The sequence below is a fragment of the Coturnix japonica genome, chromosome 5 (assembly GCF_054131305.1).
Source record: "Coturnix japonica strain WE chromosome 5, WE-NBRP24, whole genome shotgun sequence".
NCBI classification, from domain to species: Eukaryota; Metazoa; Chordata; class Aves; order Galliformes; family Phasianidae; genus Coturnix; species Coturnix japonica.
Window position 1 is genome coordinate 48,240,833 of NC_140667.1, and position 21,822 is coordinate 48,262,654.

Genomic DNA, 21,822 nt, shown 5'->3' on the forward strand with positions numbered 1-21,822 from the left:
GACCTGACTCCAGCAAAGCCAAACATAAAACAGGTGTTATTTTATGCTGATTTGCATAGCCCGCAGTGCTGCTGGATATAAAAGTGCTCAAACTTAGCAAGTCCTCATTTGCTGGGCACAGAGGAGGAAGAAATGGTTCCCCAAGCAGGTTTCCATTAGATACAGAATTGGCATCAAAACGGTGTTTTCTCAGTTAAGTTAAAAATGTTGTCACTTACCACCCATCACTGTCTGCTGCGTTTACGTTTACTCCAAAATCAAGCAGGAACTTCACAATGTGGTGATGGCCAGCACACACTGCATTATGCAAAGGCGTAATCCCTTCATCATTGGGCTTACTGGGATCATCAACCTATAGAAAACATGAAATAGTTCAGCACTTTTTTCCCCCCTAGTATACACACAAGTTCCCTTGGCTTGGAAACTCACCTCATATATGATTCTTTGTACGAGATCAAACTCTCCCTCCAAAGAAGCATCCAGGAGAAGGGCCAATGGGTTGAACTTCACTCTCAAACCGTGGCCCGTTCTTTCAGAGTTCGGTTTCTTCAGGTTGGTTCGTTTGGTCTGAGTGGAAATGAAGGTTTAAAGGCATTATTTCTGACTGCAGAAGTAGTTACAAACCATTCAGTTAGTCCTTAACTAGGGAAGGAATCCCATCATTCCTTAAATGGTTGTAAGAATGATGCAGACGCTTCTATTACAAATCCTTTCAATAATAGATATCTTATTATATCTTAGTAAAAATTAGAAAGCATGCCAACATAATCAAGCTACTCCTATTTAAATCCAACAAGTACAAGGAACAAAGCACTCAAACCAATGGCTTCTGAGCACAACAATCCTAATCACGTGTTATGTGAGCTGAATGTGTCTCTGGTGGATGGTCTGAAGCACCGTCAGACCTTTAGCTTAGATTAGAAAGCGTGACACAGTTAAGCACAAGGAAGGAAGTTGTCCCTTGAATTAGCAGAAGTGTCAGCAGCAGGTCTGTACCAAAGAGCTTTGCTGGGAGAAAGAAAGACTATGAAGCTCTTTTATGTAGCATTCAAGATGGTACAATCAGAAGAAACATTCTCAAGATTTGAAACACGTTTAAATGTGTTTTTGAGAACAAACTGTGTAATTTACACCAGTTCTTGCTACTTTTCAGAATGAAGCCTACTGAGAGCTTTGTGGAGTGCTTTAAATCTGCACAGCCACCTGACTTCTTGTCTCCTATTAGAACTACTATCTTACTGCAAAACAAACAAATAAATGTCTCACAGTGTGAGCAATATGTATTGTCGGCATATTCCATCTGTGCAGAAGTGCCTTGGCCCACACATCCTCGTGCAAAATGCAAAGCCTTGTTCACACTGCAGCCAGGTTATAAAAAGAACATAAGCTCTTTGCAGTAGAAGCTATGGAGCTATAGGTGAATTGAGAAGTGCACTGAAATCAGCGTTACAGTGAGTCATATTAACAACTAAGAATAAATTACAGTTTTCTCCCTACCTTCAGTTCTCCATATGCTGTAGACTTTGCTAACAACAAAGTCAACTAGTATTTAAAAGACTGTGGTGCAGCTGGAGGAGGAACTTTGAGAGCAATTCAAATAGAGGCAATCCGATAGGAAAAGATTGCTGCTAGAACAAGTCAGCTGTGTTGCTGTTAGATCTGTCAGCCCCAGTCTGCTGAGAGAGGGAAAGCAGCACACTTCTCCCAGAATAGCTGTTTCAGCTTCTATGCAAATTAAGAATCCCCACTGCAGCAGCTCACCCATTGGTTCATACCGTTATCTTTGCAGCCCTGGGGAAATTGAGGATTATTTTTAATGGTGCTTCATCTACCAGCATCAGCTCCATGATGAGCACATCCCAAAATAGGTTCTATTGCCTGAACTGCATACACAGCCTCATGTTGGTGCTGCATTTATTTTCCATGTTAAACAGAACAGGTTCTTTACGAGCCTACCTATCAGAATACTATTTGGTGTACTTTTATTTTTTCTTATTTTAGTATCACAAAACTTCAGGTGCAATGATGCCAGTTAGTGTAAGCTTTGCATCTTCCAGTTCTGCTTATGCACACAGTTAGTTCACAAATTTGTCCTTTTTTAGTTACTTACAGGAGGAAGTGGAGGAGGAAGAGCAGGTTGCACAGGAGCTTCCTCTTCTGCTGGAGAGCTGACCTCAGGTGTGGGACTGGACGACTCTTCAGTAGAAGGAACTATAGCAAGGTTGTTGTTGTTATCTTCAGTCGTCTCAGATGTTTGATTTGTAGTTTCAGTGCTTATCAGTTCCTCAGTAGCAGGAGAAGGTAATTCATTATCATTGGCATCTGATGAAGGGGGTGGCTCATCAGGAAGGGGAACTGTAGGCTGCACAGAAATAGGTTCCTCGATATTGCCATTGGTACTAGTGTTACCATTATCAACATCTGCTAAGATACCTATGAAGTCCTGGGGATTGCTTGGCTGATAAAAAGGGGCACTTTCTATTCCTCCAGCCAAAGTATTAAAGCGTTGATACAGTAATTTTTGTATATTTGGTCCACTTGGGCCTTCTGGTTCAGTGATAGAACTACGCTTCTTTAACGGCCTGGGAGCATTGGCCAATTTTCTTCGCAGAGCTTCAAGGTCAGCGTCGCTTTGATATCGCAGGGGTGAATGCACAATAGGGGTGAGCTTAGTAGGACTGAGGGGGCGAGGAATGTTTTCCACATTGCTGTTTTCACTGGGTGGTGGAGCATTTTCCAGCTCTTGATCTTTTTCAGGGACATCAGTCTGAGGCTGAGATTGTGGCTGTGGAGAAGTCTGGGCAGGCAAAGAGCCATGAAGGAATGGCAGCGGTGAGGGAGAAGTTGAACCAGATTGTAAGACAGGTTTTCCATAAACTGAAGAAACAAAAAAAAAGAAAAGATGGAATACGGTGAAGAACTGTTTTCGAATTACATGATGAAATATTTGCAAACACTCTGTGTGGCTTTGCTGCTACTTGTTTGACATCAGAACAGAAAAAAAGACATACACTGAATCTACCAAAACAAAACCAATTACTCAGCTGCTGGTGATGGCAATCACCAACTCTATAGATGTGATTTTTTCAACTTATCTATAAAAAAATAGATAGAGATTTCTAAAACGATGTGATTTATACTGATATGTAAACTAAGCTCAGTAAATACATTTTAATTGCTTACAGCAAAGGTAAAAAGTAAAGCAATATATATATCATACCTGCTTTTACCGACTTATTTAAGGTGTTATATACAGCTTGTTGATAATTCTTTGGTGGCGTTGCTTGTTGAAGATACATTGAGTAGATGGAACTGGAGTTCACTGTCTGTGGCCCTTTTCTGGGAGATTGAGGTCTTGATCCTTTATCAGCTAGAAAAGGTCTGATGGCCACAGTTAAAGGGAGTTCTGGCCTGCCATCTCCTCCTGGAAACAAGGGGGGTCCAGAGGGTTGATACGTAGGGCTAGGAGGTACAGAAATTCTCTGTTGGATTTGTTGTGAGGAACTGGGTTGATGCACGTTGCTTGGCGGCGGAAGGGGAACAGGTCTTTGTCGATTTGCTATACTAGTTCCAGGCCTGGGCAGGCTGCCGTCCTTCCTTCTTTCTAGGGAATTTGTAGAACCTGTTCCTAAGGGAACTGGGCTTGGATAGGTCCCATAGTTTTGAGGCAACTGCTTGCTTACACCAGGAATTGCTGGTGGCACTTTCCCCAAGTCAAGACCCTATATAAGAATAAATAAATAAGAATAATATATAAGAATAAATAATTTAAAAAAGCTATGTATCACTTAATTACATAAAACACTTGTAAGCAAGAATGATCCTCATTCAATAGAGCAGACTAATAATAATCTTGGTCATGATGAAATGTGTAGATACATGAAGCAAATTCAGTGTCAGAAGCCAAAGGTTCATGATTTTAGCAAAACAGATCCATAAATACACCACAGGGGAAACTCACCAGCTTATCAGTACTTCCTAATGCTGAAGTTGGCAAAGGTTGACTGGATATTGTTCCTTGTTTTAAAGCAGTATCCATGCTCGATTCCTTCCAGTCTGTATTGGAGATCTGAGGCGGTTTTACCACAGGGGCTGAGCTTTGCTTAAGTAGTGGCCAGTTTCCATCATTAGCTTGCAAACAGATGAAAACACTAGATTTAGGATACAACCAATGTAAAGAAGCAAAGCAACGTGTAAAACTGAACAAGTTAGATTACAAAAGGATTAATTTGATTTCAGAAATCAGATAAATTGTTATGTTTGATTCAGAAATCAATACTGAAAGCCCCATTGCTCTATTTAACGTGATGTGTGTTACCCATTGGCATACAAATTGTAATAAAAATCCTACAGAAAAAAAGGCAGTTATATTTTTTGTGTTAGTATCGCACATTCATTCTATTATTAAAAAGCAAACTTAGCCTGGCAAAAAAAGGCCTCACAGAAACACTTCTACATATTTCTTTTGTTACCAATCAGAAACGCTGTCAAATTACACGTGTCAAATCCATGTAAGCTCTGTGTGAACTTATTCCAAATTTAAACTATTGTTACTGGATTCTTTGACTCATAACAGGAAACAAAAACTCATCTCAGGAATGTGGCTGAACAAAGGCACACATTCCTCTACTGGAAGTGACTGTTAACTTACCTTCTGTTTTTCTCCTCTACACACTCACCTGATCAGCACTGCCTCAAAGACTTAACTTTTAAAGAAATGTTTAAAGTCATCTGACAAGAGGTCACAGTGCCAAGATACAAGTCATGTGCTTTCATCTTCCACACATGTAAAAGAATCACACATAGCTGTGTGTAAGCTGAGGCAACAGATCTTTAATGAATCCTAGATGCTTCAATATATTACTTTATTAACTGGGGCGGACTACCTGCTTCCTGTTCCCAAACGAGCAAGTTTCAATCATCTTACAATTATATCTGTTTTACAGTAACTACACAGATCCTTGATTAGATTCCAAAGCTTCGATCTGCCTTTGAAAGATTAAGCTTCGTATTTCTCTGAGGGGATTGAGATCACTTCTCCTTCCCCATGGACTGCAATTAACTTAATGGAGCACCTTGCAAAGACAATCTGTAACAGCTAACTAACTACACCAGAGGATGACAGCTAAGGTGAGGGGAGTTACTCAGATTTATTGACCCCATAGGTCAAATTAAAGTCTGGTGTTTAATGTTTCCTGTTTATTTTCAGTTTTAAGCGCTTAGAAAACAGAACCAACAAGACTATTTCTAGGATTCTGTGTCATTCTCTGTTTAGAATAGGTGGCAGTCTAAGAACAAGATGCAAAGAAATATTCTAACTATACTGAATATAGCTTCAGCACACTATTTTCTACACATGAGCCTTATTCTCTTTACTGGGCATCGCATTTCTTCCCCCTGCTGAAATGACAAGCTGAAGTTTTCCAGCCAATTGCTACCCAGTTTTTCATCATATGAATATAAATTCATTTTATTAGCTCATACAAAGTACATATAGACACGTTCCAATCAGACCGTTTACTTTTAAATGAACAAAAATTAAGAGTTATACCTTTGCTGTTCCTTTGTTTTATGCCACCAATCTGGTTATCAAGAGCCAGACCAAAAGCTATGACCGTCCAAACACTTTTACTTTCTCTCCTCTGACTTTTCTCTTTCATTCCTATGTATACCAACATCTGAGCGTAGCTGATCCCATCTTTACATCCTTCATGTTACAATCTGGCAGACTCACAACTACCTCGCATTCTGTATCAGTGCTCATAAACTCAAGCTTGGTCTCATGCACTTTACTAAGCTGCTGTTGCAATCTCCAGTTGCACGCACTGCGCCAGAGGCTGTGATAGGTGCTCGAGAGGCAGCCAAACAGCAACTGACTTCTGTCCTTGGTTTGGCTGAGCAGCTCCCAGACACATTTACCCATCTGATGGCAACACCCTTTTGCAAGTCCTAACGAGTTCCTGTTCTTAGCTCTCCCATAGCCATTTGCACCAACAGGTTTCATTTTGTCTTCCAAAGGTATCCCGTTGTCTACCTGCTTTTATGACTACCTAGCACCCAGTGCACTTCAACTCCCACCAAACACTCTTCTATTAACATAAATAAGACAGTGGCACACATACACACAAAAGTTCTTGCGTACTTTCTCAGATTTTACCTAAAAATTATCGTAGGTCCAGTTCTGTTATACTTACTACAGCAAGTGGAGTGTAAACCAAGTAATTGCATTTGCATCCTATTGAAGTCATTACGATTCTTGCTACTGACTTGGAGAAGGTGAGCTTTCCTCCTACCTCTGGGGCCAGTGCAACACAGAAACTCTTAAAATGTGTAGAACAGCTGAAGTAAAACATGTATGTGTTATATCTATCTAATCTGAGATACAGTAAATCATGTTTTGCTGATTGATTGCCACAATTTTTTCTCATCATTTTTTCCCCAAAGTTTTTTCAGTGAAGAAAACTCATCCCTAGTATGCTACTGCAGTGCTGTAAGAATGAATCTGCTGCAAATCCCTTTTCTTCTATGGTGAAAAACAAAATCTAAACAGTTTTACATTTCAACAGCATCTACTGCATAGCACAACACAGTTTCTTAAGATGCTGGTTAATACGCATCTGTATGCAAGAGCTCAGATGATCATATTAAAAACTAAATTCTTAGCTAGCCAAAGATCTTCTACGGACTCACAGTGCTGGGTGTCATAGACAGTAGGTGCCAGACGGATGACATTGTGAACGGCAGACTGAAGAGAAGTGGGAGGTGACAGAATAGGATCCGCTATTGTGTCTAAATCAGAAACCTTCCAGGTGTCTGGAGATTTTTTCACACACCCCCAGTCTGTTTCTACTGGACACACCAAGGCAGATCCAGTTACACAGAAAAAGAAAGAAAGAAAAAAAAAAAAAGAGTGGTGGAGAAATTATAACAATGACAAAATGACAATGGAGAAATTAGAACAGGAGCACTCAGACAATGACAAATAAAAGCATGACAGCTGGGAAAAAATAAATGTCACTTTTCTTCTTCCCAGGAGAATATATAATTCTCCTTACATAAATCTATTGTGGGACATTCTCCAAGTATATTCAGAATAATAAACACGAAGTCTGTCCTAAGGTAGAATAATTACTTCCACAAAAATCTAAGAGTTCTCATTCACAGATCTCACAACCTTATGAATTAGGCCTACAAGTAGATATCTGCATCTTGCAAAGCTAATATTTTGAAAGCAGTGCATTATTTCTTGTTGGTGAACTTATAAGTTAGGGAATGTTATTTCTTTCTATATATAGGGGAGGAAGCCACGTGTCCAAACCCCAAACACCTGCAACTCTGCCCTTTTATTCTCACAATGAAATTCTTCTATGTTCTTAAGATTTTTTCATAAAATTGCAGAGATTAAATTTCTATGAAACTAAAGATATCTTTAGGTCACTAACATCAATAGAAAACATGCTTTTGTGGAGGTTCAGATCTTCCTCCTTATTTTGAAGCATGCTGCAAAATTTGTTGGAGTGTCCAGTTTTAAGTACTGAAATGCACGTGAGTATTTCAAGAGCTTTGCTGGGGTGGTCATCCCTTACCTCATTTTCAGATCTCTCCTAAGAGATCATGAAAAATCAAGTCCTGTGGTTAAGATCAATCATGACTGTTTATTTGTATTATGCATGTTTATTTATATATACAAATCAATAAATTGGATAAACCAGTAGTTGTATTTATTTGCACTGATCATATGAAGTTAGCCACTTCTTCAGAACTATGATTTTGGTAAGATGTGACCACACAAGTGTGCTTTACAAAAATGAAATTTTAAGGCAAAAATGCCATGATCTGCTTTTGTCAGTCTCTAATATAAAATAAAAGTGTTTTCAACTTTAGAAAATGAACAGATTATTTATGGAAGACATGGGAAGCAATTTCAGATATTAGTTATGTCTCTGGAAGAATATTGTTAATGAAGACAGATACAAATAAACAGCATCAATACTAACAATATTCCATGTCAGAAAGGCTTCAATAGCGATGGATTCTCTTATCTCAGTTGAAACAAACACCTCACATAGTTTTACTGTATTTTCCTATTTAGTCTCCTTCTGACAAATAATACTGTTTCTACTTGTTCAGTAGCTTTGATTTACTTGATAAATAACAACATACCATAAAGAGTTGTTTATAATACAAAGTTATTTCATTACTATAATCAAACACACTAACTATGCAAAAATGTATTAAAGACAGAGCAGTTAATTCACAGAATCTATAAAGGAGCATGCGCTCCCTTTATTGGTGTACCACCAAGTAAAACTGCAAAGAAAATACCCTCCTTCTCCTAAGGAATATTCATGAACTGAAGTAAAGATGGTTCATATCAAATGAGCAGTGCCCAGTCCACAGAAAAGTACTGAAAACATGCAATATTACTTTTACTGCTATAGAGATCATCCCAAAACAGCATCTCTTAGGATTACTCCTTTTCCTTATTACTAATTCCCAAACAATGTACATTAATAATATCACATTTAAGCACTTACCAGATTTTGATCTTCCATGTGTTGAACTAGAAGCAATGGTGAGAGACTGTGGCTTGACTGGATCTACTGGTACAGCATAAGTGCCAGCACTTGGAACTTGGATGTAGGGTCCCACTGCTGCCACCCTTCCTGAAGCACTCAGAGATGATTGGGGTGATGAAGTTCCATTAATACGATTCAACTAAAAGTCACAGAAATTGAAACGTGAACTTCCATTTAATTTAGGCATTCATCCATGAACTGGAGGTCTACATTTAATTATCTACAACCATGCACTGTAGCTAATTCACTTTAAATAAATTACTGCACTTAATGCTTCTATGTAAAAATTGAACTAGAAAACCAAATTTTATTCCCTAAAACCAACTCCTCAAATATTAAATCTCTCAGTACTTCACATGAGGAAAAACTGTTACTGTACAAGGTCTCTTTACATTGTACCTTTTTTGGGCAAACCGATCACTTTATTATTATTATTTTTTAATTATTATTTTCTCTTTTAACTCAGCACCTCCAGCTGGGAATACATATGGGAATCCAGAGGTGGTGTCTGTAATCCCTTGAGGAATGGTTTACTTTGCAACTGATTTCTAGTCGAAGCCTCAGACAACTATTAGGACTAATGTCATCAGATCAGTAACTGTTTCTTGCTCCAGGGAAAAACAAATGAAGAACAGCCCACCTTTTTATCCTGCTATGCTTTGAAGTATAGCCCATAATCATGCTTTCCTTTCTACAGATCTAAGTCACTATAAATTTTAATACAGTAAGGTCTGTAACATAAAGACAAACAAAAGGAGGTGCATTCTGTCCAACAGTTCTCTCATATCTGTGGAAAACCTTAAAATATTTTTAAATGCTTGCTACTTGGCTGGGAAAAAGTGACATGCTATGTAGTCTATGTAGCTTTAATAGGCTGCTGATAAACTAAAGTGTGGCCCTTTTAATAGTTTATCTTACAGGAATGTTTTCTTTTTGACGTGCCTCAACTTTTTTCTTGTATAGTCGTTCACGCAGCTCGTTGATTCGCTTGTCCATCATTGCCACTTCCATGTTACGTTTGTTTAAGAGTTCTTTCTGCTGCTGGAGCTTGGAGTTCTGCTCCTGATTAAGCCTGTTCCTAATCTAAATAATCAAACAAACAAAACAAATAATGACACACTTTTTGGATAGTTAATTCATTTTGTCTGTTGCCAAGTTTGTTTTTAGTACAATGTTAAAGAAACCTGAGACAGCTTGTATCAGGTGTGTTCTGATATCTCTGATTTTATGCTTTCACACAGATTACCATGAACAACCATTAAAAGAAAACAGTAAAAGAAAAGGATGTCCTAACAAGACAGTGGGCACCTACTAAATATGCACCTACTAAACAATGCACCTGATACCAACTGGATTGAAGCTTTACACATAAATACATTTAATAAATCGATTCTACAACGAAATATTAATTTAAAAAAAGGCTTGTTAAAAGTTATGTTTAGGAACAGTGACAATCTGAATATCACTGGAATGTTAAGTGGGATAAAACACTTGACAGTAATTATGCTACTGATTCAGATTCCAATTCCACATGAAATCTGGATGAGAGGATGGGAAGTTAACTGCCCTGCAAGGACTAGATGCAGATTTTCATCTCTACATGGAAATTAAACTAAAACCTCCAAAGCTGGTTTCCAGCAAATTAGGGGATGAATTACCTTTATAGTTTAACTTACAGTTTAAATCAACTATGACATCCCTTATGATAATTTTTCTTGCGTTCCCATTGGCATTTGTTCATACCTTCAATGGTAACCATTCCATATTAAAAAAAAATTAATAAAAATCCTGAGGCAATTTAAGTCTTGATAAACGTGTATGGGATCATTATGAAGCACAAGTAAGAAATCTTAATCGATTGTGCATCTTTGCATTTGGAAACACATGGAAAGCAGATACACCTTTTATAAATTGAAGGAGGAAAAAAGGACCTATATTCCTAATTTCTGAAAACATGAAAGAGATTATCTGGTATATTTGCTCATGCAAAAAAATAAAGTTAGACTTATCTTGAAATTTAAATTATCTTTAAATGCTAAATATATGTTAGATCTGCTGTCATGTCACAGTAGAGTATGTGAGTAAATTCTCAATCTCCAATGTTGATACACTGCAATGTTAATTATTCTGAAAATTTTCTCTCCCCAAAAATGACAAAACTTCAATATGAATATTTAATTATTGACATGAAATCTGCACTTGAGATGAAGCAGTATTTTCTGAGAAATATGTATGATAGCAGTACAGTGTATATTGTGAATATGTGCAACTACAGTACACTATAGTGTAGTGAGTGAACACAGAGCAGCTTATATTTTTTATGATTTTGTTAAAATGTTAATTCATGTTCATTTCTTACATAGCCATGACCTTGCACATTAGTAACATCCCAACACACCAGTTTTATGAGATTGTAGTACCAAATGCTCATCTATAAGAGCAGTAATATGACTTTCCTTAGTCTACATCTCTCATTTTAATCGTGTCTCTGTTACTTGCCTGTAGCTCTTGATACAACTTCTTTAATTCGACTGCCGCAGGTCCTGTTACTTGTCCATTGTAAGACTGAAACCCATTCAGTTTCCCTTTCCTTAAGTCTTCCAGTTGCTGCGTAAGTTGATCCACTTTTAACACTGCAGCCTGTAGCTCCTGCTGCTTTTCCTGGAACATGGCACTTATATGCTCGATTTCAGTTGCTAAAATGAATGAGATAATAATAAAAAACAAGTAGAGGAGAGTATTAATTTAGAATTCTATAGGTACTGGCAAATACAACACACTAGTTTTAAACCCAGTATACATAAATGTTTAAATACTTATGATGTGTTGGGAATTTGTTGATGTTTACCATAGTTACTGATCACTTAGTCTGATCACATATTCCAAACAAGAATTTACACCATGTATAAATTTTCTAGAAGCATGGCACCCTCTGTACGACAAATAAACATTCCATCTGAAATCCCGCTAGCACACACACTGTTATACCTGATGTACACTGAACAGAAAATGAAATAGATAGAAATACTTAGAAATCTTGCATACACAGATTGCCGTTCATGATCTTGCTGTAATCCACTTGTCCTCTCATGGCACGGATTTTTTTCAACTTTGTCTCCTGGGTTTCAACACGTTCTTTAAGTTTTTGAAGCTTTTCACTCTCTGAAACAGACTGCTGCTGCCGACGCTCTTGCTGCTTCAGATAACGTAAACGTTGTTCCTTACAGGATATGACAAAAAGTATTTATCACCCATTTATTCATTAAAAAAGTGGTCTTAATAAAACCCATCACTATGATTGGTGGTTTTTTTGTGTGTCTATGTTTGGTTACTGTTATTTGTTTGTTCATTCTTGCTTTCCAGAAATCAGAAGGAGCAGTATCTAGTTAAAATTTACATTGGTCTTCCCAAGGAAAAAAATCCTCTCAACTCATGTTTTAAAGCACAGAAATACAGAACTTTTTGGACCAAATATCAAATTTACACATACATGCAAAAGAAAACCTGGCCTGAACAGTCAGACATAACTGTCTGCTTTCTGGCATTTGGTTTCTGCTGCTGTTAACCCTTTTCCTGCTGTAGCAAAAGGAATTTTCTATAGCCGTTATGAAGCTTCACAAAGTACACAAAATACACCCAACAGACCAGTCTAAACAATCTGATCTACTGAAAGATAATGTTTTAGATCTAAATAACAGTCCTCCCATTGGACACATAATGGAAATATTTCTGTTTCCTACATTAGTTTCATTCAAAAAAAAAAAAAAAAAAAAAGAAAAAAAAGAATGTAATTAAAAAAAAAAAAATAACAGAACTGTTATATTGATTCCTTCAAAAATATGCTGCATTGTACTCCGAGCATCCAATGCACATGGCATTTTGTAATACCTGAACTAATCTCACTCCCCACTCTGAAAATCTATCCAGATTCTTTCATCTCATAGATTTTGGAAACATAATAGATGAATATATATGAAATGGTATCTCACACCTGTTACCATACTGAGGTGAATGAGACAGCAGAGATGAACACAGAGTCAAGTGCAATCTGCCACAGATCACAAAACAGGCCTCATGAAAGAGACAAAATCTAGGAATATTTTTTACCAAGATACATAACTATTGCCTTGACACATTATCATTTGACATACTATCACGTAAAGTGAAATGTTTTTACATTGCCTAGCTAAAATTAACTTAGCAAAACAACAGATTTCTCAAGCTTCTTCAGCTTAGCTAAAATGAATTAGTGCATTTTCCATATCCAAGTAGACTTGCGTTTGCATATGTTTAAGTAAACTGCATTTATTACAAATCTCCATATTTTGTTTGCTGTTAATTACCTTAGCAACCAACATTTGCTGTTGGTTTTCAATCTGCTGTTGTTGTCGGGCAGCCATATCTTGAAGTTCAGAAAGAGTGAGCTCAACGCGTGGGTTCCCGACCTGCAGACCAAAATATATTACGTCAATACTTGCAATGTTCTGATACCAGAATTTTCCTTGACTATTGCCTCATTCCCAGCTCTCAGAAGAGAAAAAATGACAGATACCTACTAGGGAATAATGAACTCCAGAGCAAAAATAGCAAGAAGTGGAAAAGGAAAGGGATCACTAGAAACAAAGCACAGAAAAAGGTCTTCATCTTATGTTTAACATTCCTTTCCTAAGATGTTGTGTAAAATTGGTATATGCTGATACTGCATGTACTATAACAGACATGTAAGAAGGTATACGAAGCAGAAAGTGGAACCTGAATCTTCTTTCCTAACATTTTCAGTGTTAAGTGCCTTGGCTGCTTTAACTGGTGGTTAGCATTATTTACCTGCCATAGGACAAATACACATGAAAACCTGTAGTTAAAGGCTGTCTTGAAGCAAACATCAGAATTTCATAGAATCACAATATGGCTTGAGTTGGAAGGGACATGAAAGATCATCAATTTCTGACCACTCTGCCACAGGCAGGGAAACCTTCCACTAGACCAGGTTGTCCAAAGCCCCAGCCAGCCTGGCCTGTAACACTTACAGGGATGTGGTATCCACAGCCTCACTGGACAAACTGGAGTATTTACACTTCACTGGAGTATTTTGATGCTTGTGCAGAATCTGAATGGAGAGACACAGCCCCAGCCTCAGATCCCTTCTCCCACCCCAAATCCAGCTTATCAAAGTGAAAAAACAGTGCCACTCTGAAAAGCTTTCTTCTCTCCCCTAGAAAGATTCTCTGTATTACGTTTGTGTAAAGACATCAGGATGTGTTTCACTGCTAATCTCAGTCTGACAGACCAAGAGAAATGGCTGTCACTCTAGACAAGAGGTCTTGCTGGGAGCTCTGCAGGAAGATTTCAAATAAAGGTTGTCAAATGGCAGGGCATGCTGTTCTGCTCTGGGATCAGTTCAATGTGCACGAGAGATCTTCATGGTTTCAAAAAGCCTCTTTTTTCACCGTGCAATCACAAAAGCACACTGTGTAATTAGACAAATTACAGAAGGTGACACTTGCAAATACCTGCTTTGCTACTCAGAATTAATACTGTAATAAATAAAAAAGCCACAACCTTAAGAAATGAGCATTATTTTTTTTTTCCTGAAAGAGAATTTCAGCCTTTGAAAAATTACAACCCAAAGCTGGAAAGTTCAAAATAGCCCAACATGTCTTGAAGATCTGTACATGGAATTGGGCCAGGTTATTGGATTGTTGCAAGTAAACAGATTAGTGCATTGTAATAGATAATGCAGCACCTTCACCAAGCTACGAGGCTATACTACTAGAAAACCAAGTTAAAATTACATGATTTATATCTTCATTACAGTCAATGCAGTATTAAAGAAGTAAAAAGAATTAAATGTTTTGGATGTATCAAGAAATTAGACTGCTCACAAAATGGAGCACAGTCTACAAGTTTCACAGACTGAGAGGAAAAAAAAGGAAACAAAAATAGACCTCCAGTAAGCATTTTCTATTTCAACACTGCGAGTGAACACAACAGTTTAAAAAAAGACTGAACTCAGTAGTGCCTGTTTTTGTTTTGTTTTGTTTTTTTCCTATTAGCATTACTTACAAGAGACAAGAATCTTTCACAGCATTCTCTACAGCCAAGTAACTGATGTGCATTTGTGGTTACCACCTAATATATCAGAGAAATATTTCACTTTTAATTACAGACAGAAAGGCTTGAAGTGGGCAAGAAAACAAGGAAATTGCCATCCCTCAAACCAAACCACTCGAGAAACTAAAGTAACATAGGAAAGCCAGACGCTGCTCCTAGGACATATTCATGCTCTGCTGCATTCCCTTGGCATTGTCTCTCACCAGAAGAGCATAAATCTCTGTTGGACCCCATATGTAAGTCATAAAAGGGGCTCAGAATGGTCTGAAGTCTACCCACTGGATCACTGTTTTTAAAAGGAAAAGTGGAGGAAAAAAAATGTGGCATTTTTCCAGCATAAATATAGTTTCAAAAATAGTCTGATGCAAGTTGTGTCTATGAAAAGTCTCCTGTGTGCTTCTTTCCTTTCTGCTTTGATTATCAGTTTAAATTTACACTGAGAGCTCATTCTGTTTCTGCTTGCACTTGTACATTTAGTAGTGTCCAAGAAATAGATGCTCCTTACTGCTAAGAAATGTTGTTTAAAAATATGTCCAGATTGAAGAAGTGGGACACCCATATAATGGTCAACCATTTTTCAAGGTAAGAAAGCCATTTTACTGAGTAAAAATTACAGATTTCCTAAAGGAGATGTGTAACCCTCAGTGTACAATGACATTAAGGATCTGGTTTGTAAAGCCACCAGAAACAAAAAACAGTTTGATCTAAAAGCTCAGAATTGTTACTGCTTTAAAGAAGCGTATCTGAAAGTGTATCTGACAACGCTTGAGAAAAGTACTGCACCATTTCGTATGATGTAAAACAGAAGAAAAGTACAAGATGAATGTCAATACTAGCTTCTTAAAAAAGCTATTAACTGTAGGAAAATGTTCCATTTAGAAAATGGAATGTCTAAAACTTTTATAGAGAGCAAAGCATAAGACCATGAGAAACACTGATAATTAGCTATTTACATTTAAACGCCCTACAAGAAATCTCTTTATGTTCACCTCACTGAATACAGCAATACCCGTCCTTTTCATTTTAAATAACTACACTACATCTAAGAAAGAAAGGAATAAACATTTGAGGAAACAAAGTTTTAAACCTGTAGCTTCACTCTGAGTTTCTTCTTTTTCATCCACATGATTGTTAACAGATCAAGCAGGGCTCCTCTTCAACATCAAGTCAATTGTTTTCAGAAGGACTGGAGCTGATTCCAGGTCTCCAAAAGAGGACAGCATCGTTTTTGAAAAAGTATGAAAATGAGCGAATCTCTTGCAGAGATCTATCTGAATCAATTTGATTCGATCATCTCATATGAGCTGAGTCAGCTCCTACAAGCTGTACACAAACACCACTGCAGCAAAAAGGCAGTCCCAGTCCTCTCTTCAGAACCCCACGTTATGCAAGGCAAAGGGATCGCTGTACTTTCTCAGTTCCTTAACGAAGTTGTTGGTTCCCTCAGTTTCTTAAGTTTGCAATGTTCATACCAGTCATTAACAATTTCATACATGAAGTGACTCACCTTTCATAACAAACATGAGCCTATTGCATTTAAGGTCCAGACCTCCTCCTTTTTCCCGCAGCAACAGAAACCTACCTCCCACAGAACTGCTTTCTAAAGGACGTACCAAACAGCCACTGCAAATATCTACTCCTACAGATTCCACAGATTCATTTGCTACGTGGCGATACATCAAAGGAGACAATTTTGCTGATTTGTAAATTTCTTTTCATTGATTCACAGAAGCCTTTACACATAGAGATGAACACCTTAATAAAATCCTGTTGAGCAAACACTGCGTTATTAGGCACAGAGGTATTATTACACATGTTTCAGACAAGAACACATCCTAATTTCTTAGGATCAACAGAAATCTCTAAGAAAATTGTCTGTATTTTATTTAGCATGTCACTTTAAAAAATTATGATGAGAGGGAGAATTTGTAATGAACTGCAGTTTAAGCACCCGGCATTCTCCTCCTCCTACAAGCTTCTATGTTACCATTTGATGATTAATATTTTCAGGACAGGTGAGATGAATGGAACAGCAGTAATTAAATAGTTTGGAAGCCAGTTTATAACCAACCTCAAAGCAAGTCATACCTTAGATATTTAATTAAGAGGAAGAATCTCTTAATAACGAATTCTACACATTAGCCTTGTCACTGTGAAAGCTCATTTTTTTTGATCCTCCTTCCTTTATTTCTGTCCTCACACAATGCTGCTGTCTGACTCCACAGACTCCTCAGTCTCTCTTTACTGAGTCTACATGCTTCTGAGTTATGAGGGAAAGGCAATTCTCTGGGAAGCCACAACAGTAAAAGAAAAATTGCATCTAAACTCAAATTAATTCCTTGACGATCAGAATGCATTTAGTCAGACATTCAAAGCATAAGGGCAGATTCCAATAGTTTTTTGTCTTCATTTCTATCTGAAGTTAATTTTTAAGGGGACTGACCTTTCAGTCTCTTATTTTTTAAAAGGTGATATGGACGTGGTTTGATTTTGTGCACTTTTCTGCCTGAGCCATAAAATTACTTTGATTTTTTAACTTTGCATTTGTAAAAACAGAAAGCTACTCTGAAAATAACATGAAAAAAATCCACCAAACCCACACCTGAGAGTGCTGTGTTATTGGAAATACTGAAGAAGCAAAACAACCCAACACTGCAAAGCTTTACAAGCCACCGTAATGACTGGCAACCTCATGTTTAGATTTGGCAATGCCTGGCTACTCAAATAGCCAGGGTAAAACATAATTCACCCAATTAACTGAAAAAGAAAACCCAAACAACACAAGCATTCATCAACCATTTCCTGCATGCTGTCTCCACAGATCTTTCCCTAGGTTTGCAAGAACCACTATGTCATTATCTATTATCTCCCCTTATCTATTCCTTTTCTCGAGATAAGTGTTCACACCCAGCTCTCATACAGCTCCCTTCCCATATCTCTGAACTAGAGACTGCAGGTTCAAGACTCTTGAAACTGGACACAATCCATCTTCTCCATTGGATATTCTCCCACAATGAATCACATGCAACAAACTTAATCATTTGTTTTCTATAGCCTACCTCCTGCAATTTACTTTTACTACCTGAATTCTTATTCCTTAATCTACTACTACTCTTTTAGTACTCAGGTCCATCTTTCTCTCCATTTTTAATGTTTGTCATAGTCAGAGATAATTCTGAGGTTAAATCACCAATTGTCAAGATCCAATATCTCCTAGATAAAATGTAATTGGCCTGTGTGCTGGGGGGGGTGAGAAAGCCTGCATCCTGGCTTCTGTCTTGGACCTCAGGATGGCTGGTTCTGGCTATAAGAAGTGCTACCCAGAAGGGTTTCCTGCCTGCAGGAAGGCAACAAACTCTAAAGGTACTGCAAGTTGCTCCTGAGAAGACTTTGAATGCCTAAATAGAAATAAAGAATTCTCATTTATAACACATACAGGAAGTTTCAACTTTCCATGATCTACTGCAGCTTCAGGCAGCTATTCCTTCCTAGGGCAATACCAATTTTTCCTCCACACTAGAAATTTACCTTTATAGAGCTGCCAAACCTATGCAGTCCTGTGATAAAAACAGAACTGGCAGGTCTGAGACTTAGTAGGAAGTGGAGCGTATTACATAAATGACCATTCTTCCAGAACACAGCAGACTGACAACTGTAAAATGAACAAGGTTGGTATACTCCCCAGCCAGTCAATTCCAGACTGGGATGAAGACGCTGGGAAGTCTCAGCCTTCCCAAAGCAGGGAGCTCTCAGCTAAGTAGAGCACTCTGGCATCTCACTTCTATGTTCTGCCTTCAAAGGAAAGGGAGAGCTACAGCCCTGGCTGCTCAGACACCAACTTTCTGAAGCAGAAAAGAAAATAATGGCTTCCTCTACATGCTGACTCAAGCAAAATACTTCTGAATTCTTGCATGCTAACTTCAACAAAAACAGCAGAATCCCATCAGTCACACATAACTTTTCTTGACCCTCATTCAAATTAACATAGCTTAGAGGATGCTTTCACTTGCTCAGTCAAATCTATAGAGGTTTCTGATAAGAATAGCCATCGCACACTACCCGTACCTGTCCTTGGAAGAACAGCAGGAACAACAGGAAGATATGGGAATTTACTATAATAGTTCTGTATCTGATACATCTCAAATGAAATGCATGTATGTTTCCCATAGAACTTCATTCTGGTGCAATGTATAACAGAGGCAATTTAAAAACTGGTGTGAAAATTCATGCATAACACTCTAAATAGACAAAGTAAAATATGCTTCTATTTAAAGTAGACTTTTTGCTGGTCTCAACACGGATGACATTATTTCCAGTTTAACGGCTTTAGCCACAGCTCTGCCTGGCATTTTTTTAATTGGGTCAGAAAAATGCCGATAGCAGAAATCCATTTTAAAGAATCCAATGACAAGAGCATATGCCTTTTTTAGCCTAATGGAAACGAACAAGCTAATTAAACCCAGAAAAGGCAACCAGAATATTGGGAATGAAAGAAAAATACAACTACCGTGTGCTATCTCCTGATAATAAAGTAATCTTGAAATTAACATCACAAAAGTCATCTGGTTACTTTACTTTATTTGAGCAAGTGAGCGAACTGTTTCTTAGAACTGATAAAAAAATTCCAACTGTATCATTATTTGATGAAAAATTTCACATGATCTATATTTGATAAACCCGTAACCTCTCTCCTTAACCTACAATCAATTGTTAGCAATTCCTCCAACTTGCTGATAGAAACAGGTCATTCTATTTAATATGGGTTTGAAGTCTGCTCGGCATGAGCCACAGACTCCAGATTTCTCATGTTTACTACTGTTTGCTCATATTTCTTAGAAATCTCCTAGGTGAGACTGTCCTCTATTCTGGACAGAACAGCTAAGAAAAGGCAGAACTTAAATATACAGAACAAAAATCAGAATGTTAAAACAGACTTTCATAACCACAGTTGGATTTAAGCATGTGTTAAACATCTGCTACATATAAAACAAAAAATGCCTACAAACGACTCCTACTGCATAGGAGTATCTACAAGTAGCATCTAGAACTCATTACTTAAAATATTACTTTCTTTGTCCCAGCAGACACTTAATAGTCACATAAATCTCAAGCTCATTTGTATTTGCTTTAATATCCAGCTAAAATACCCAGCAGCTGATTTGACAAGCCTTATACTCCTAACAAAAGACAAATATTTTAAAAGAAATCATGTATTCATATAAGAATGACAGCAGATCAGCTGTGCACATAACTTCAGATCTGTTTACATCACCAATCCTTTTACTCAGAGTAATTATAAGTAATAGTGTTTCAAGGCATGCTGTTCAAGTTTCTTCTCCTTGGAATTGTGGTTTTGTGGATCTTTAAGACAAAAAATCTTTCCCAAGAAAAGAAATCTTACTACAATAGGCTGGCACTTTTATGTCAAACTAACATGCTTGCTATCAGAGTACTGTTTAATTTCTCCTTAAGTAGCTGATTCAGTCTGAAATGTTCCTTTGTTGCTGTAATATTGTTTACAGGAGAACAGTATAACAGAACATTTCCAAAATGCAGAAGTACTGAAAATAAATGTCCTGCTTTGATCTGAACATGTGAGACGGCGTATGCACTGCACGCCCCACAAACTGAAGTTGCTGAAAACAAAAGTTGACCATAACATTTTGAAGTAAATAGTTTTCACATGGTCTTATAACTTAACTAGGACAGCAAATTCACCTATCAAAATCTGATTTATTCAGAATTTCATTTCAGAGATACGGAGTTACAAAAAACAAATGGTCCATGTTCTGCTCATGTGCCATTGACATTCAAAATCATTTAAGCTCAAGTGCGAAAGCAATACGGTATTTAAACAACATGCACTAAAGTGTAAAACTTTGGAAAAGTAATTAATTACCTGCTTGCTATTTTCCCATGTAATTGTAAGAGAGCACATCTTTATTTTGCAGCATTGCCCATCAGCAGTAAACACGTGCGTTGCTTCAGCATGCTCCAACTCCATATTTCTGTTATTTTCTGTCTACACTAATTGTTTAACTATTCAATGTGAATAAAGCGAGACAACAACTATACACATCTTACGAGTTCCAGCATGGCTTTTTGCTTCAATGCAATAAATAGGAGGTAGGATATTTTAAAATCTTATTCCATATGAGATGTATGTTTCCCTGATTCTTTATCAATATGAAAAACTGTCTCCCTGCATTCATCAACAATCAGCTAACGGAAAAGGCTAGTGGATTTAGCCAGCAGTGAAAGACCTAATCAGTGCAAGATCAAGCCAGCTGTCAACTATGATCAGCTTGATTTGTTGCACTTTTCATATTCAATGGAAAATGTTGAGCAATACACATTTCTTTCAGTTCAGCTGAAAAATATAAGAATAAAGACCACTTCGCTTTAAGAAGACAACAAAATATTTGCTCAATTTCTATTTTCGTAGCATTACTGAGTGCAAAAACTGAACACCAAATAGATCAGTAAAGTCATCACTTCTTGAGTTTAATTTTACTGCTAAAAAGAACAGAAAATCATACCAGATGAAATTTAACAACATCTTTATTAACAGAGACAGACTAGAATAAAAAGGCAAACAACTCAGTCAAAATAGATATGACAGTCTCATGTAAATAACTCTCCCTGTATTTGCTAAAATTCTCTTCCCTACACACTCTGGCTTTTTCTTAAAATCTGCATGCAGAAAGATAAATACGTGAGCCAGCAATAAAGCTAAAGCATGTGCATAATAGTATATGTCAAGAAGCTGCACATCAGAGGAGTCTGTAGAAAGCCTAAATGTAGACTTAAGGATTTTTTAAGTACTAAGCATGATAGAAAATACTAAAACCCATTACCAGTTTCCAAAGTGTCTAAAAATTATAACATTCAGAAAAGAGAAAATATAAAAAGCTGTAATTTACCTTATAAAAGTCAGGAATGGTATGCAAGGTCACTCTCTCTTCATTCTTTCAAGAAAAGAACTCAAGTATGATTCAGTGCACTTACACAAGAGATCCAGCCAAACAGATCTCCATAAGGACACTGAAGAACTGTACGTCAAAGCACGACATAGTGAATATTCCAGCTGCACAAAGACCAGGCTTATTTTTAGCAAGAAAGGAAAGGTATG

General features: G+C 37.3%; 1 protein-coding gene across 12 annotated transcripts in view; it reads right to left on the reverse strand.

The window, feature by feature from the left end:
* Positions 1-21,822, reverse strand: part of PPP1R13B (protein phosphatase 1 regulatory subunit 13B) — a 58,974-nt gene that overhangs the window by 3,140 nt on the left and 34,012 nt on the right. For 3 of the 12 annotated variants that reach the window (XM_015865537.3, XM_015865534.3, XM_085549530.1), the window contains exons 5-15: positions 12,923-13,024; positions 11,625-11,799; positions 11,079-11,275; positions 9,498-9,662; positions 8,538-8,718; positions 6,691-6,849; positions 3,962-4,131; positions 3,221-3,722; positions 2,111-2,877; positions 430-567; positions 219-352 (exon numbers count right to left, since the gene is read on the reverse strand). In XM_015865537.3, the coding sequence (XP_015721023.2) occupies positions 219-352; positions 430-567; positions 2,111-2,877; positions 3,221-3,722; positions 3,962-4,131; positions 6,691-6,849; positions 8,538-8,718; positions 9,498-9,662; positions 11,079-11,275; positions 11,625-11,799; positions 12,923-13,024 (2,690 nt within the window). Of the gene's footprint in view, positions 1-218; positions 353-429; positions 568-2,110; positions 2,878-3,220; positions 3,723-3,961; positions 4,132-6,690; positions 6,850-8,537; positions 8,719-9,497; positions 9,663-11,078; positions 11,276-11,624; positions 11,800-12,922; positions 13,025-20,589; positions 20,737-21,822 lie in introns of those variants that run through there. The other 9 variants (XM_085549532.1, XM_015865536.3, XM_085549531.1 and 6 more) reach the window with 5 other exon arrangements.